Here is a 17,163-nt window from a genome sequence, read left to right on the forward strand (position 1 = left end):
GATCACACCTGTCAGAAAAAAATGTCACAGCTAAGATCTGAATTCCCCATAGGCAACCCATGCATGCATGCATGCATGCTAAGTCACTTCAGTCATGTCCAACTCTGTGCGACCGCATGGACAGCAGCCCACCAGGCTCCTCTGTCCATGGGGTTCTCCAGGCAAGAATACTGGAGTGGTAGGCAAACATATACCCCAATAATATCCAAACACCAGCAGATCACCCCACCCCTCCCTCTTGAGTCTCCCTATCCTGGACATACGCCTCTCCTTCCCATGACTTTCTCACGCAACCCCCAGCTCTGTGTGCGGTCTCTCTCATCCTCCTTGAACTGCCCAGTTGCCCTCTTGTGCCCACAACTCCCTACAATGGGTATTCCTTCTCCTCTACTCTTGTGTATACCTTCTTGCTCTGCACCTGGATCCCCCCTCAAGTTGTCTGAAAGCTCCTCAGGACCATAACCCCCTCCCCACCAGCTCTCACCTCTGCAAGCCCACATTACACCCCATGGGGCTGTCCCCCCACCTCCCATTTTGCCCTTGCACACCCCACATCCCCTTTCCCAAAGTTGTCTCCCCCAGATTTCTGCGGCCTCCTCACCCCCCCTCAGGCCAGCGCTCCCTCTCCTTTGCCCTCATCCCTCCCACAGCCTCTGGAGCGTCAGTACAGAGCTCCACTGTATACCCTACAGCATGCTAGATGTCTTTCCTACTCCAGTTCCCCCTGCACCCATTCTCATCTATGGAAGCCTCCTCCTACTTTCGCATCCTCAATTCACTTCACCCTTCCTTCTGTCTCCTTTCACTGGCAGCTGCATTTCATTTACATTCCCTGCATCTCCTCTCTGTGCTCTCCCTGAACTGCCTGAATCCCCGCCCCCCAATCCTCTTCACACTTCCTGCACCCCCTCCTTACCCCATTCCTCCGCTAGCCCGGCGCACACGCTCTGCTCCTCTGCTCCGGCGTTCCCCATTCCTCCCCCCCCATTCCTCCCCCGACTTCAGTATCCCCCACTCCCCCCTGTTCCCTTTCCGTCCTGCCACCCTCTTACCCAGACCCTCTAACCCCGCCTCCTGCCCTACCGTTGGCGACCCACGCAGCACCCCATTCATGCTCCCGTAGGGCTGACTACCTGCCCTGCAGGCGCACACACAATGCTCCGCCCCAGGCCATCCCTCGGCGACCCTGAGCGGCCTCTGGAGCTCAGCGGCCAGCTCTTGTTCACCAGATCCCACACACAGGGACTGCAGCAGCCTCCACTCCCCCCACCCCCACCCCGAAGGTCCCTCTCGCACACCCAGCATCCCACAGCCCAGAGCCTGCTGCTGTACGTAGCGCCCCCCTCTGCCACTCAGCCCCTCCCCGTGTCCCAGCTCCATGGGGCCTCTCCACGACCTGCCCAGAGCCTCCCCCCGCCCCCGCAGGGAAGCCAGCCCCCTCCCGTGCTGAGAGGTGACACACAGAAGCAGATGCAGTTCCCCGTGCAGAAGCTCCACCGTGTCTCAGCACACGTGCCCCACACAGGCACGGACCCCTGGGGGCAGGGAGCGGGTGCGTGGGGACGGGGACCGGTGAAGGGTGGTTGTGGGGGAGGGGACAGGCCTGGTCAAGGAGGGTGGGTGTTGGGAAACACAGCCGCAGTCCCTGGGACAGACCCCCCCCACCACCACCCCGACACACACACACATGCAAACACACTAGTCTCCAGACAGCCTCGCTATCGCTCCAAGTCACACACAGAGATAGACGCCGGCAAACAGGGACATACAGATGGACACAGTTGGGGAGGTGGGCCGGGAGCCCACCATCTCTCTCTCTCGATTACACACACACACACACAAACAGGGCTGCAGGCAGTCATACACACGCACGCACACCGCCACAGCCACAGGAACACACGCACCGTCGCACAGTGACACGCAGCGGAAAAAGAGGAGGGGAGGGGAGACGGGGGCGGGATGCGTGTGTGATGGGGGGAGATGACTGTGAATGGGAGAGAGGGGTATGAATGGGGGGGACTTGCCAACTCCGTGAAGGGGAGCGGGGACACAGGAATCAGAGGAACGCGGGCCTGGGGTGCAGATGCCAGAAGGGAGGGCTCTAGAATGGGGGCGCTAAGGGTGGCAGAAAGGACAAGCGGGGCCCTAATCCCGGAGTGGAGTCCGTCTGGAGGGCCTCCTTAGGAGGGACGTCCTGGAGAAGGAGCTGAAGGGGGCCTAGAAGGGCCTACGAGGGGCCGGAGGAGTGTGTGTGTGCGTGTGTGTGTGGGGGGGGGTGGTATCGGGGAGAGAGGCCCGAGTGGGGGGGGGGATGAGAAAACGAAGGGGAGAGAAGAGGGGTCCGGAAAGGGCTTAGTACCGAGAGAATATAAGGGGAGAAGGGCGGAGGGGGCGGGAGGCTTGGGGGCAGGGAGGGAGCCCCAGGGATGGGGGATCAGCGGCTGGGGGAGGGTCTTCACCGCGGGCCGGGGCCTCCGGATCGGGCCGCGGGGGGAAAAGGGGCGGCACGCTCCGTTACCTGTAGATATACCAGACGCTGCGCCGCCGGGGCCCCAGGGCGGGCCAGCTGGAGGAGAGCGCGGGGGGCGGCTGCGGCAGGGAGCCCCCCCCGGGGCCGCCCCCGAGACCCCCGCCGCCGCCGCCGCCGCCGCCGCCGACCGCTGACAGAGCCATCGCCGCCGCGGCCCCGGCCCCGGCCCCGGTGCCGGCCGCCCCCGCCGCCGCCGCCGCCGCCGCGTCCCCGTCCCCGCTCGGCCGAACCCCCGTGTCCGGGCCCCCAGGCCCCGCCTCATGCTGACCCGCGCCGGGAGGGGGAGGGGGAGGGGGCGCGCGCCCTCCCGCGGGAGGGAGGGCAGGGCCGGGGGCTCACATGCCGGGGGGCCGCGGGGGCGCGGGCCGCGGGGTCGGGCCGCGGCGGGAGCACGAGGACCGCGGACGGCGCCGGCTTCAGCACCGCGGACAGCTCCGGAGGCGGGCGGCGGGCGCGAGGCTTAACCCCTTGGCGTCCTGCGCCGGGCGGGGGAGGGGGCCGGGCCGGGGGGGGGGGAGGGGGCTGGCAGGGGAGCGCGGGGGCCCCCTTGGCGGGAGACGGGGGAGGGGCGAGCACGGGGGGAGGAGAAGGGGGAGGCACTTCCGGTCTGGGCCCCCCCCTTCGCCCCCCTCCCCCCTCCCGAGCCCTCCCGCGCAGGTGCAGAGCGAGGGAGCGCGGGGAGAGAGAGGGACGCACAACATCACACGAGACGCCTCGCAACCGCGTGCGAGGGACGCGCGGACACCGAGCCCCACTTCCCGAGCCGAGGGGGACAGCGCGGCGAGAGAGGCCCCGAGAGGGGACGCACAGCCCTCCCCCCGCCCCCCACGGCAGACAGACGCACGATGCACCCCGACACAGTCTGGAAGGGGCCGGAAAGGGAGAGCCAGGACGTTTAGACTGGGCGCCAGAGCAGGGAGAGACACCCTTCCCAGCAAAGAAGTCCAGGCGGAGGGACATCCACGCACCACGGCTCCCCGCCAGAGAGAGAGAGCCGCAGACCCCCGGGGCGAGGAAAGAGGGCAGCAGAGGCCAAGAGGGGTTACACGCGGCGGGAAGGCACAGCTCCGGCAGGGAGGCAGGGTCACAACACGGGCCAGGCCTCCCCAGACAGGGCCGGGGAGAGTGGAGGGTGGGGGTGTGGGGAGGAGAAGCTCAGACATGCCGTGCGCAGGGCAGCACATGCCAGCGGGCAGGAAGGGAGGGAGAGGGGGGCAACGCACTTGACAAGCAGAGAAAGGAAAGAGGAGGAAGAAACTGATCGACCACCCTCATCCAGCTGGTAGAGCAAACGATCCCCAAACCGAAGCGAAGGGGAGACCCAGAGAGACACTGACAAGAGACAAGAAGCCGAGGCTGATGGGGAGACTCCGGTGGTGGGGGGGACCTGGATACTCACCCAGTGCCCAGAGCCGGAGACGTGCCAGGCGAACACGCACAATGGTCAAGCGCCTCGGACACTTGGGGAGCAGGGTGGCACCCCAGTCCCACCCTCTCTTCCCATTTTGTCATTTATCTCCTCCCCTCTCCTCCCCTGGCCCTCCCCCGCCCCGATCCATCCCCACTGGCCAGAACACAGACACGTAGGTTTGGACACATTTAATGGAAGGATGCTACGAACAAGGAGACCCTTCCCTGGATTAGGGGGAGCGGTGTGGGGGGGGAATGTCAACTTTCAGATGCCCAGTTATGACCATCCCTCCCCCACAGCCTGGCCCTTCTGGAAGCTCAAGCCCTGGAGTCCTCCCCTCTTCCTCCCTACCCTCCCCCAACACCCCAGGTCCTGAATTCCAGATCAATCTGACAGACACAAATGCATGCACACAACTTTATGCGTTAATGCGCACACACAGCGACGTGCATGAAGAGGGACAGGCATGTGCAGAGACCCACCGCCGGTCCCTGGGTGGTAAGCAGACACACTGGACATCTCTGAAAAACACTGGCCCTCATTCTCAGACACACGGATTCGGGGAAAGAGAGGTGCAGAGAGAGCCAGCCGCACAACGAGCCACAATCGTGCACCCAGAAATGACAGCCACAAATGCACCCATCTGTACCGAGCGGGACACACCCTCTCACTGTCACGGGCATGTGCACGGGGCTAGAACTCCAAGGGCCTCCGGCCACACATGCACACAGACACGTGTCATGCACACCTACAGAGGCACACGGGCAAGAACGCGCTTGGGGAATCTGTACAGAGATGCTCGGTGACTGTGTGAGACGGTCACGCACAGGGAAACTTTAGCTCTGGGGGTACACACGCACATCCATACGCCCCCAAGCACCCCTTCCTTCCCACTCCTGACCCCGTTCCCTCCCTTCCCCTCCCCTCTCACCTCCCTGGGCCAATCCCATCCATCAAGCTTCAGAAGCAAGTCAGCCAGCAGCCAGGGAGGGGAAAGGTGTCAGTGTGCCTTCTCCCCGCCCCCACCCCGCCTGGCCGGCTCTGCTTGTCCCCCCCTCCCCCCCATGCCAGCATGGGATGCACACACTTCCGCTGCACAGGACTGCACAGAGATGCGGCACGTGAAGGAGACAGGAGCCTCCAGCCACCATACAGGTGAGCTCCCCAGCCCCCCGGGCATCCCCACCTTGCCCCAGTCCACCTCATTGGTCTCTGGCTACCCCAGAGCTGGGCAGTCTCAGTGGCTGCCAAGGACAGTTTGGGGTTGGGCTCTGTGGTCTGAAGCTAACCCTACCTCCCTCCACCCCAGATCAAACGCTAGAGGGAGCAGACAAGAGAGGGGGTTTCGAGGTGACAGAAATATTTAGAAGGTGGAGGAAATATTTAAAAGGTGGAGTGGGAGGGATTTGGGGTGGCGGGGTTGCCCGAGGGTGTAAGGACATTTACCTTGGGGCATCAAAGCTGTCGTAGGAGCCCACGGTATAATGCCGGAAGAGTCTCTTTGCCTTGTCACTTCGACTTTCTGCAGGGGGACAGAGGATGACCTTGGACCTTCTACTCTGGAAATCATGGGTTCACCCCCTGATTTGGGTGTCCTGGCCCAAGCCTTCCCTTCGACCTCCCACCCCCACCAGGAGGGGGAAAGGAAGGGACATGAGAATCTAGAGTAAGTCGGGGACACCTGGGGATTCCTCATTACCTTGCTTTGCTTCCTGGGAGCGGTTGGCCACCTCTTCCAGGCAGTCAGAGGGGAACCAGCCGATGCGACCTTTGACCTGGCCTTCCCAGAAGCCTCCTTCCCCGATGCTAAGCACTGGATGGGGAGTGGGGACATAGAATAGAAATATTTCTGCATTTCCGTGCTGCCCACACCTCCCCTACCCTGCCCACTCCCAACACGTGATGCACAGCCTTTCCACAATTCTCAGTACCTTGCCCAGAACCTGGCCCAAGGGCATCCTTACGAAGGGGCAAGGGGGAAGTGTGTGTGTGCTCAGTCGCTCAGTCATATCCGAATATTTGCGGCCCCATGAATGGTAGCCCGCCAGGTTCCTCTGTCCTTGAGATTTCCCAGGCAAGAATACTGGAGTGGGTTGCCATTTCCTCCTCCAGGGAATCTTCTGGACCCAGGGATTGAATCTGCATTGTCTTCTGCATTGCAGACGGATTCTTTACTGTTAGCCATCGGGGAGGCCCCATGAGGGGGAAGGGGGAGATAGTCACTCCTGCATAGTAGCTTCCTGAACACAGCGGGGACACCCAGAGGCACTGGGGAGAAGGGCTGTGTCCCATGACGTGGTCCTTGCAAGTTAGGGACATGTCCACAACTGGCTCTCATCTCCCCTGGTAACCAGTCACAACTCAGTTATTCCGTAATTTCCTTAAACCCCGGTAGGCTCCTAGGTCACGTTATACCTCATCACTACCCCTGCCACCTCCTGCAGTCTCCCTGCCACTTAACCTTTTGTCATCTGTTCCCAGATCCCTCCTTCTGTCTCTTTGCTTCCCCTGGCTCTAGATGGGAGATTAGAGTTGGCTCTCCTCTCCCCTGCTTGTTACCAGAGGCCCCTGCCTACCACCCCTACCTCTTAGACATCAAGCATACATTGACCTACAGTGATGGGCGGTAGGGACAGCTAATGTCTCTCCAACTCTCACTGGGGCTAAGACCCTAAGAGGGGTCATTTGCTCCATTTTACTGGTGGAGAAACAGAGGCTCGGAGAAATTCAGGCTTGTTTGCCCCAGGCTTTGCAGCCTGGATTTGAACACTCCGGTCTTGCTACCTCTCTGTTCCAGTGCTTTGCTGCTGCTGTTCCTGATCATGACGAGAGCGACAGTGACAAGCCCACAGCCGTCCACCTCTCCAGCATCTTTCACAGCTCTGTTCCCACTTGGCCCTTCACATCCTTCATTCACTCTATCCTTACACCTCGGTAGGTAACAACTGATTTCCCACTTTATAGATGAAGCTGAAGCTAAAGTAGAAAAACCTCTTGCCCAGGGGTGGCTCGAGCCATGCTAGGGTTGGGGTTGGGGTCATGTGATGCTTTGCCCTGCACTGATCACCTCCTCTGAGAGGGTCTGGGGAAACTCCAGCCAGGAGATGCTCAAGGTCACGGAAGAGAGCAGATGTGTGTCAAGAGGTCTGGGCTCTTGGCTGACTTTGCCTTGCCCAGCTGGATGATCTGGGAATCATTCATTTGTTCACTAAAAAAATATGTATTTTGTGCCAGTCATGAGTCAGACATCAGGCTAGGACCCGAGTACAGCTGTTGTGTTAGTTGCTCAGTTGTGTCCGACTCTTTGTGACCCCGTGGACTATAGCCCACCAGGCTCCTCTGTCCATGGGATTCTCCAGGCAAGAATACTGGAGTGGGTTGCTATGCCCTTCTCCAGGGGATCTTCCCAACCCAGGGATGAAACCTGGGTCTCCTCTGGCATTGCAGGCAGATTCTTTACTGTCTGAGCCACTAGGGAAGTGAGTAGAGCTGTCACACAGCACACATGGTTCCTGTCCTCACGGAGCTTCCAGACTGGCAGCCAGTGGAGTCATAACTCTACAAGTGACCCCATGATTGGAAAACTGAGGTCAGGGCTCAAGCGGGGAAAGGAGAGGGTTTTTGGAGAAAGACCAGATAGGAGTATATAAATCTGATGAGGGAACTTCCTCGGTGGTCCTAGAGGTTAAGATTTCGCCTTCCAATGCAGGGGGTGTGGGTTTGATCCCTGGTCGAGGAGCTAAGATTCTACATAAACCATAAAACAGAAGCAATATTCTAACAAATGCAGTAAAGACTTTAAAACTAGTCCACATCAAAAAAAAAAAAATCTTTATAAACAAATCTGATGGCACGGGGGGATCAGGAAGGCATCTCAGAGGATGTGACATACGGGCTGAGACCTGAAGGATGTGGGGAGTGCAGGAGGCAGAGAGAGGGGGCTTTCTGGGCAGAAGGAACAGCATGTGCAAAGAGTTTAGGGTGGAAAAAGACTTGGGGTGTTTGAGGAAGGATGAGGATAAGGTCCCTGGAACCCTTCAAGTGAAGGAAAGAGCAGCCTGAGATGAGGCTGTGTTGGGGGCAGAGTGGACAGAGGAGGGGCTTTCAGGCCAGGCTGAGGCCCTAGGCTTTGATCCTGAGAGTAGAGGGAGTCTGCTACCTTAATCGGGCTATGAAGAAGCCCAGTGACATCATGGATGTGGGTGTGCTCTGAGGCAGTCAGGGAACTTTTAAGGAAAGGAAAGGATATGAAGTCAGGGCAGCACATCGGATGACTGGGCTTGACATTCATAAAGACACATAGAAGATGTAGCCCATGGCCCTCTGCCTGTGGGAGGGTCCCTCACCTCTGACCTCAGCTTCCCCTTCTTCTTTTGCACAGACCTGACCCCCACTCCTGAGAGTCCCTTGGACCACAAGGAGATCCAACCAGTCCATCCTAAAGGAAATCAGTCCTGAGTGTTCATTGGAAGGACTGATGCTGAAGCTAAAACTCCAATACTTTGGCCATCTGATGCAAAGAACTGATTCAATGGAAAAGACCCTGATGCTGGGAAAGATTGAAGGCGGGAGGAGAAGGGGACGACAGAGGATGAGATGGTTGGATGGCATCACCGACTCAAGGGACATGAGTTTGAGTAAACTCCGGGAGTTGGTGATGGACAGGGAGGCCTGGTGTGCTGTGGTTCATGGGGCTGCAAAGAGTCAGACACAGCTGAGTGACTGAACTGACCCCCTACCCGGCCATACGCACACATACACACTCTCCCCTGGCACGCTGCCCCTCTGCCAGAGGCACTGCCCCTGCCTGGCCCCCACAGTTAGCTCCTGCATTTGGCCATTCATCCATTCACCCGTTCACTCAGCAGATGTGCGCCGAGGCCCTCTGTGTGCTGCGTCATTAACCTGGGCCCTGATGACCCGGCTCCTGGTGACACGTGACCTCATCTTCAGAAACTCAGGCCCCAGGGAGACAGACTACAAGACAGATGTAACTACACAACCCAACTGACACTCTGACCCTGGCACGCTCTTCAAGGCCCACTTAAACCATGTCTCCTGTGGGAAGACACCCCCCTCCTCCACCCCCAGACTCAGCTTCCCCCAGGGCCTAGGGTCTCTCCCTTCTAAGTGCCCCTAGTGGGGGCCGCATATGATAATGACAGCTGGCCTTATTAGGTATGAATCACTGTACTGTGGGCTTTCTAAGAGCTGACACCTTTAGTCCTCGCAAAGGTCCCATTGTACAGATGAGAACACTGAGCCTTGGAGAAGTCGCTCGCCTGAGGCCGCCCTGCTAGGAAGTGCAGGAGCGGGGACTTGAACCCAGACAGCCTGGTTCTCAACCCCTACGCAACTCGGCTCGTCTGCCAGCCTAGAGTTGGCCAAAGAATTGCTCCCCCGCCTTGAATGAACTACGGCAGGGTACTTCCTGTCTCCAAAGCACCATTCTGTCCAAGAACACACATCGGCAGCCTTGCGAAGTCGCACGCGGGGGATCCTGGCATGGTTTTCCAGAGGAAGGCAGGGAAACAGGAGAGAGGCAAGCCCCGTGACAGCAGCCTCTGTTCAGAAAGCCCTCAGCAGGGACTGGCTTCACCTGCTGCCCATCTCACCAGAGCCCGAGGGAGCGGGCACCACCACCTCATGTCTCAGATGAAGACGCCTGGCAGAGGCAGGAGGTGAAGTCAAGGTGGCATGTCCCTCACTCTCTGCACAAGAGAGCGAGAAGAACTGTGGGTTCGGACTGGGGACCTCAGGCAAGTCGCTTCACCCGTGTAAGGCTCTGCCCCTTCGACTGGACAATGGGCTCCGGACACCCGCCTTCAAGGGTGATGGTGAGCGAGATGGGCCCTCATGGGGTCGATGTCCCAGAGATGCTCATCTCCTCTCTTTTGCCTGGACCCCACCTCCTGGCAGCGCAGCATCTGAGCTCCACTGTTTGCTCCTCCGAGGCGGAAGGGGAACCTAGGTCTCTCTGAGGTCTCCAGCGTGCCCTGGACGTTCCAGGTGCTGGACAACTGTTGGTCACGGGCCGGCCCCTCCCTAAGAGGTGGGTGAGTTCACCTGCCAACCCTTGCCCACAGCCCGGCTGCACCCTGCCCCTTTACCTTTGATCTTTTCGCCCTTGCTCAGGGAGATCTCCCCCTCGGCTTGGGCCTGGTAGGACTTCACAGCCATGAAGGAGCGTCCAGGGACTGCCGAGTAGAGCTTCCTGCGTCTCCCGCGGCTGCCCAGGGAGCCCCCGGGGCCCCCGGAGCCCCCCGTGCCCCCGGCTGGCCCTTCCCGGGGTGTCCCGCTGGAGCTGCATACACAGAGGGTGTGAGAGGCAAGGGGGAGTGGAGGGAGGGGGCACCTCTGGGAGAACAGGGGTCCTTGGGGGGGTGGGAGGTGGAGCATCAGGGTGGGGGAGGGGGTCTGAGTGCCTTTTCCGGCTCTGGGGGCCGGGGGTGCGGGGTGGAGGGGAAGAGGGCATTTGGGGCTCCCCCTGCCTGCCCGATGTGGGCCGCCAGCCCCCTTTCCTGCCTCCTGGCTTCCGGCTCTGTCCCCTCCCACGGGCCTGCACACCCTGCCTGATTCAGCTTCCTGAAGCTGAGCTCTGCCTGTGTCATCCCTAGCTCACGAGCCTTTGGCGACTCCCAGCTTCCTCCTGGGCTGGGTCCAGCGCCTCTCCCGCCATCCCCAGCCCACCACCATCTTCCTCCCGCCCACCCCCTCCCCATGCCCCTCCAGCCGGCTCCCCCCAATGCCCCCTGCTCATCCTCCCCGCCTGCGACCTCATCTCCAGGCTTGGAAACCCCTCCAGTCTCCCTCCTCGCCCACCCCCACTCCGCTGAGCTTCCTCTCACCTTGCCCAGGCTGTCTGTCTGTCTGCCTGCCTGCCTGTCCTCAGGGGCTGGAACCAACCTTTCTCTTGGGCCCCCTCCCCACCCCCGGCCGGACTGCGGAGCGGCTGCTGAGCTAAACTTGGACTGGTTCATGAAACCCTCACTGCCTTGGGGTCAGGAGGGAGACCTGGCGGTCCGAGGTGGGGACCAGCGAGTTGGATGTAGCGGGGTAAGGGGGCAGCTGTCCCTGGGACAGGAGGTGGGCAGCTGGGCTGGCCTGGTTGGGGGGATGGGCAGCCGTGGCTCCCAGGAGGGGATTTGGGTGGGAGGGGGGTCTGCAGGACCAGGGCTGAGCCCTCCCCTACCTGGGCCGTCCACGGGGCTGGCGCTTGGCCTCCTCAGGGTGCCTCCCTCGGGATGGGGAGCGGGCCCGGGCGCCCCGGGGGCTGCTGGCACTTCGCAGGGTCCCGCTGCTGAGCTTGGCGCTGGGGGCGGCGGGCTGTGCCTGGCCCTGGGGCCCTGCGGTGGGGCCGGGGGCCCCCGCAGACGAGGTCCCTGGGGCGGCGAACACCATCCAGTCGGGCAGGGCCATGCTGGTATCACTGTTGGCCCGCAGCAGTGCGGGGGGCACCGTCAGCCCTGTGCCCGGGGGTCCCCGTCGCCGGGCTGCATATTTGGGGGACTCCTGGAAGGGCACTGAGGGGGGGGCACGGAGGCCAGGGGGGCAGAGGGGGAGACACACAGGAGGCAAGAGACGGTTGGGTGGGGAAGGCACCAGGGGAGAAACGGATGAGAAAGAGCGGGGCGCCTGGAGCCTGGCCCTCCCACTGCCCAGGTATCTGCAGTCCTCTGAGGTTTATTTGGTCCCATCCTGGCCCCCAGATCAGGTCTGCTGACTCCCCAGTCCCGCCACGCATCCCCCCCAGGACCCCGACTTCTCCCCTTAGCTCGCTCACCCACGTCCTGTTCTCGATGGTTTCGGATCAGCTCCCCGAGTTCAAAATTCCCAGCGATCACTGCCACCTAGCGTGAGGGGGTAAGGGGGGCCCAGGTAGGAGAGAGAGGGGAAAAGCAAACAGGAAACACTGTCAGGTCTCCAGCCAGCTGCCCTGCCCCCCAACCTTCACCCCAGCAAGTCCAGCCTCTCTCTTCTCCCAGACCGCCTGCCTCCCTCCCAGCCCCCTAAACTTTAGCCCCTCTGAGTTCTTCACGCCTCCCCCAACCCGCCCCAACAGACCTGGAAGGGGGTCTGTCCACTGTTATTCTTGACATCCTTGTTGGCCCCTCGATAGAGAAGGATCCTAGCACACGTCTCCTGGTGGTCAGTGGCATGAGGTGAAAGGCAAGAGAAAAAGAGTTACTGTCACCCCGAGCGGACACAGACACTGTGCTGAGCCTTTGGAACCACCTGGTGGGAACCCGCCCTGCTCCGGACAGTAGCCACTCGCCCTTTAAACGTGGCCGGTCCACACAGAGGCACAGTGCGCGCCGGATTTCAAGGACTCGAAAAGTGCAGTTTAAATCTCTCTAGTAGTTTTTATGGGGGCTTCTCAGGTGGCACAGCGGGAAAGAATCCACCCGCCAATGCAGGAGACGCAGGAGATGTGCGTTCGATCCCTGGGTTGGGAAGATCCCCGGGAGGAGGAAATGGCAACCCGTTCCAGTACTCTTGCCTAGAGAGTCCCATGGATGGAGGAGCCTAGTGGGCTACAGTCCATGGGGTCACAAAAGGTCGGACATGACTGAGTGACCAACACTTGAGCACAGCACAATAGTTTTTATACTGATTACTTGAAAGGATAGTATTTTTGAAACAAAATATGCTACTAAAATTAGTGTCACCTGTTTTTTTTTCTTTTTTAAAAAAGTGTCTCCTGGGATATTTAAAATTACACATGACTTGGGTTATAGTGTATTGGATGGCTACTAACTTAACCAGGGTTTTCTTCTTATTATTATTACTATTTTACTGAAGTACAGTTGATTTACAATGTTGTGTTAATTACTGCTGTAGAGCAAAGTGAATCTGTTATATACACATACACACATATTTATATCATTTTTTGAAATTATTCTTTTCCATTATGGTTTGCCTGCGTGCATGCCAAGTCACTTCAGTCATGTCTGACTCTTTGCGACTCCATGGACTGTAGCCTGCCAGGCTCCTCTGTCCATGGAGATTCTCCAGGCAAGAATACTGGAGTGGGTTGCCATGCCCTCCTTCAGGGGATCTTCCCAACCCAGGGATTGAACCCACTGTGTCTTCTGTCTCCTGCACTGGCAGGCAGGTTCTCTACCACTAGCACTGCCTGGGAAGCCCGGTTAACGGTTTATCATAGGAGATTGCTGCCTGCGCTCTACAGCAGGGCTTTGTTGTTTATCCATTCCATATATAATAGCTTGCACCTGCTCGCCCCAGCCTCCCAATCAGGGGTTTTCATCATTAGCACGACTGACGCTCAGGGTCTAGACAAGTCTCTGTAGCAGGGCCATCCTGTGCATTGCATTGAGCATCATTCTCTGGTCTCTGCCACGAGATGCCAGTAGCACTCCCTCCTCAGTGGTGGCAGCAGAGAACGTCCACAGACACTGCCAAATGTCCCCTAGCGTGCAGGAGCATCCGACTTGAGAGCCACCAAGTCAGACCTCTTAGGGTGGGGGACTTAATGTGTTGCGTATCAGAGCACCTTAGAGGCAGTAGCCACTGACTAGCCTGACAATTCTGTGAGATGGAAGTGACTGTCCCCGTTTTACAGATGAAGAAACTAAGGCTTCAAAGGGAGCCGGTGACGATCAGCCCTTGGATTCGAACCCAGGTGTGTCTGACTCCTGAGCCCTTACTCAAACACTCTGCTAGACCTGGAAGGAAAGAGGCAGGAGGCAGTGGGGGCCAGGGCTGGATGGTCGGGGGGGTGGGAGACAATGCCATCCAAGACCAGATCAATTCCTTGCCAGTGTCAGTCACAACAGACCCAACGTCCTTGCCCTGGCCTGGGAGGCACCCCCGCTGATCTGCCTGCCCTGCCACCCCCAGCCCCAGCCTCATCGACCGCATCTGCTATACCACCTTTCCTCGATCCCCACTCCGCAGACACACTGGCCTCCCTTCTCTGGCAGGCATGCTCCTGCCCCAGGGCCTTTGCACCTGCTGCTTCCTCAACTTGGGAGTCTCTGCCCCTAGCTCTCCACACAGCTCACTTTCTCACTTGATGCACATTTCTGCACAGAGGCCAATTCTTCAGAAAAGGCCCCTCTGATGACCCTGTCAAAAATAAACCCTTGACCTGTTCCTGGCTTTATTTTAATTTATATGATATCTGCTGTGTGCCGGACATTCTTCTAAGTTACAATTAACTCGTTTTCCTTATAATACTGCCTCCCTGAAATTACATTTCGATTTTATTCATCTCCAGCATCTCTCCCCCACTCCGTTGTCTATTTTGGAGAGGCAAGGTTTTGTCTGTGGCACCCACGGCCTGGCATGGTGCCTGGCCCATAGAACTGTTCAATAAACGGTTGCTGGATGAGGGGAGTCCTCCTCCTCTGTCTTGGCTTGGGCAAACCCAACCTGGCCTCCAGCTCAGCTCCACTCCAAATCCCCCAGATGCCCAGTCTAACCAGCATTCACCAGACACTTCCTCGGTCTCACCCTCTTCATGTGACAGACCCATCAACGATGCTTGTATGGGTCCATCCTACAGGACAGGCTCAGAGAGGGCAAGGTCACACAGCCAGTCAGTGGGGCAGCTGGGACTCAAACCAAGCTTTCTGATCCTAGCGCTCATCTGTCTACTGTGAAAGCACTCTGATCGCCCAAGTCTGATGGCTCCCCGACTGGACAGCAAAGTTAGCCCGGTTTGTTTTCCGGGCGTGTTTGTGAGTGTGAGTGTGTGTCCCTGTGTGCATAGCTGTCTCCCCGACTCGACGATAAGTTGGTGCCGTGTGTGTTCTTGCATATCTGCCTGCCCCCACGGTCACCTTGCCTAGCACAGGCCCAAGAGCATCTCTTTCATCTCAACCAGCAGTTCGCTCCACCCCTGAGCACCCAGTATGTACTGGGGCAGTAGCACTCATCCCACTGAATTGTAATTATCTGTTTACACATCTGCCTCTTTGCCAGACTGTGAACTCCCCCGACCCTGCCTGCCCGAGGACGGCCGCCATGCTGTGTCTGATTCATCTAACGTCCCGGCACACAGTAGGTGCTCAGGAAATGGGCCCGGAAAGGATGAGGATGTGGAGTTGAGTCATGCAAAAGTCATTCATTCAAATCATTCATTCATTCCTGGAGTCATTCAATCTATCTCGAAACAAATACCTGTTGAGTGTTCTGAGCTGGATGCTGTGCATGGTCTTGGCAGGGAATTCAAGGTATCTGATCCATCATTCATTCATTCATTCTCACTCATTTAAAAAAGATGCCTTTATTTGGCAAAACTAATACAATATTGTAAAGTTTAAAAATAAAATAATAAAAAAAAAGATGCCTCTAAGCCTACTATACACCTCGGCCTTGGGACAGAGCGCATGATCAGATGTAAGGCCCACCCCTGAGGAGCTCACAACCCGGACATGGCCCTGACCCTCACCACCAGAGGCTAGATGGGCTGGCCAGAAGACCCGAGGGGCAGAGAGTGAGGAAATCTTTCAGACCCAGCTCTGGGCCTTGGGAAGCTTAAAGTCTGGGAGGGAAGAGGAGGGGAGAGAAAGTCGGAGAAGAACTTGTGTCTGTCAAGCATCTATTTGCTAAGCGCCACGCTGAGAGCAAGCCAAACATTCATACCCTTGATCCTTTGCGAGGCAGAGGTTACTGATACATTTTACAGATGAGAAAGTAGAAGCTCAAGGCAAGGGAAATGGCTGAGTCATCTGACCCACTCGGAGTAATTGTTCCCTCTCTATATGACCCTATGGACTGTAGCCCACTAGGGTCCTCTGTCCATGGGATTCTCCAGGCAAGAATACTGGAGCAGGTTGCCATTCCCTCCTCCAGGGGATCTTCCTGACCCAGGGATTGAACCTGCATCTCCTGCTTGGCAGGTGGATTCTTTACCACTAGCGCCACCTGAGAATCCACCCCCCCCACCCTCTTTCTATCTATACACTACATTTTCCCTTTCAAATTGCCAGTATGGTTTCTGTCTCCTGACCAGATCCTGACTGATAACAGTAATGATAATGATAATAATCATTATTATTAGCATAGCTGCCTCCTAGGGATGAGCACTTATCACGCATGATCTTTCATCCCCTTCAATCAGCTGCTGTTACCCTGACTTCAGGGAGCCGGATGGAACCTCAGAGAGGGGAGGGGACTGACTCAGGGTGCCCTGGCCTGCGCACTAGCTGTGGGGTCAGAAAATCCGGAATGAGGCCTGCATCGGGAGCAGGAGAGACAGACGCACCGGGGAGGGGAAGTACAGGCAATTTGACAAACACTGTGTTCTCCCTGCTCGGCAGGCACCGAGCGAGCAGACTGCTCGCTGCCACAAGGCGGCACGTGGCTACCTGCCACATCCTGGCACTGCATGTTCTGGTGAGAGAGAAGGGGCTGGGGCTGTTCTGGGAGACTTCCTGGAGGAGGGGGAAAGAGGCTAATGGATCAGCCGCAGCATGCCAGGCCCTGGCGTCCTAAGACCCTGAGGCAACCGTCCAAGGGCAGGGAGACCCTCCAAGGGCAGAGAGCCTTAGGAAGCAGGTGTTGAGACTGGGGCTTCGGGGCCTGGGCTGATCTGCCCAGGATCCCCCGGTGCACTGGAGACAAACCAGCTGGGGTCATGAGGCTTAAAGCCCCAGCTTTTATCAACCCAACCAGCCACGACAGCACAGCTGCAGCGGGTATGCAGCTCTTCACTGCTCACCTCCATTCAGAGCTCTTGAGCTGGGGACCGTCCACCCCGCCCTGAATTGCTACAACGTGCAACACACTCTTGTCCCCTCGGGGGCTGTCCCTTGTCCCCTGCAGTAGGTGCCCCACTGGCAGCTGAACGGACACCCATTAGAAATAGGACCCTTGGGGATTAACATGTACACACTGCATGTGTGCATGCATGTGAAGTCCCTTCAGCTGTGTCTGACTCTTTGCTACCCCACGGACTGTAGCCCGCCAGGCTCCTCTGTCCGTGGGATTTTCCCGGCAAGAATACTGGAGTGGGTTGCCATGCCCTCCTCCAGGGGATCTTCCCGACCCAGGGATTGTACCTGCATCTCTTATTTCTCCTGCATTGGCGGGTGGGTTCTTTACTACTAGTGCTACCTGGGAAGCCCAACATATACACACTATATGTAAAATAGATAACCAACAAGGACCCACTGTACGGCACAGGGGACTCTACTCAAGGACTGCAATAACCTATGTGGGAGAAGACCTGAGAAAGAAGGGATATATGTCTACA

The 17,163-nt window shown here is 58.3% G+C and overlaps 1 protein-coding gene and 1 long non-coding RNA gene across 5 annotated transcripts in view; one reads left to right on the forward strand and one right to left on the reverse strand.

Annotated features, from left to right (window-relative positions):
- The window catches only part of SHANK1 (SH3 and multiple ankyrin repeat domains 1), a 51,322-nt gene that overhangs the window by 23,908 nt on the left and 10,251 nt on the right, over window positions 1-17,163 (reverse strand). For 3 of the 4 annotated variants that reach the window (XR_009730575.1, XM_061386105.1, XM_061386106.1), the window contains exons 9-15: window positions 12,006-12,083; window positions 11,725-11,791; window positions 11,134-11,464; window positions 10,052-10,245; window positions 5,641-5,754; window positions 5,388-5,463; window positions 4,873-4,899 (exon numbers count right to left, since the gene is read on the reverse strand). Coding sequence is in view for 3 of the 4 variants with exons in the window: in XM_061386105.1 (XP_061242089.1) it covers window positions 4,873-4,899; window positions 5,388-5,463; window positions 5,641-5,754; window positions 10,052-10,245; window positions 11,134-11,464; window positions 11,725-11,791; window positions 12,006-12,083 (887 nt within the window). In the remaining variant the exon portion in view is untranslated. The remainder of the gene's footprint in view (window positions 1-4,872; window positions 4,900-5,387; window positions 5,464-5,640; window positions 5,755-10,051; window positions 10,246-11,133; window positions 11,465-11,724; window positions 11,792-12,005; window positions 12,084-17,163) is intronic. The other variant, XM_061386107.1, reaches the window with a different exon arrangement.
- LOC133229643 (uncharacterized) lies at window positions 5,459-10,169 on the forward strand. The gene is made up of 3 exons (XR_009730592.1): window positions 5,459-5,607; window positions 6,739-6,875; window positions 8,323-10,169. It is a non-coding gene; the product is annotated as an uncharacterized LOC133229643 (long non-coding RNA).

This window comes from Bos javanicus, chromosome 18 (assembly GCF_032452875.1).
Source record: "Bos javanicus breed banteng chromosome 18, ARS-OSU_banteng_1.0, whole genome shotgun sequence".
NCBI classification, from domain to species: Eukaryota; Metazoa; Chordata; class Mammalia; order Artiodactyla; family Bovidae; genus Bos; species Bos javanicus.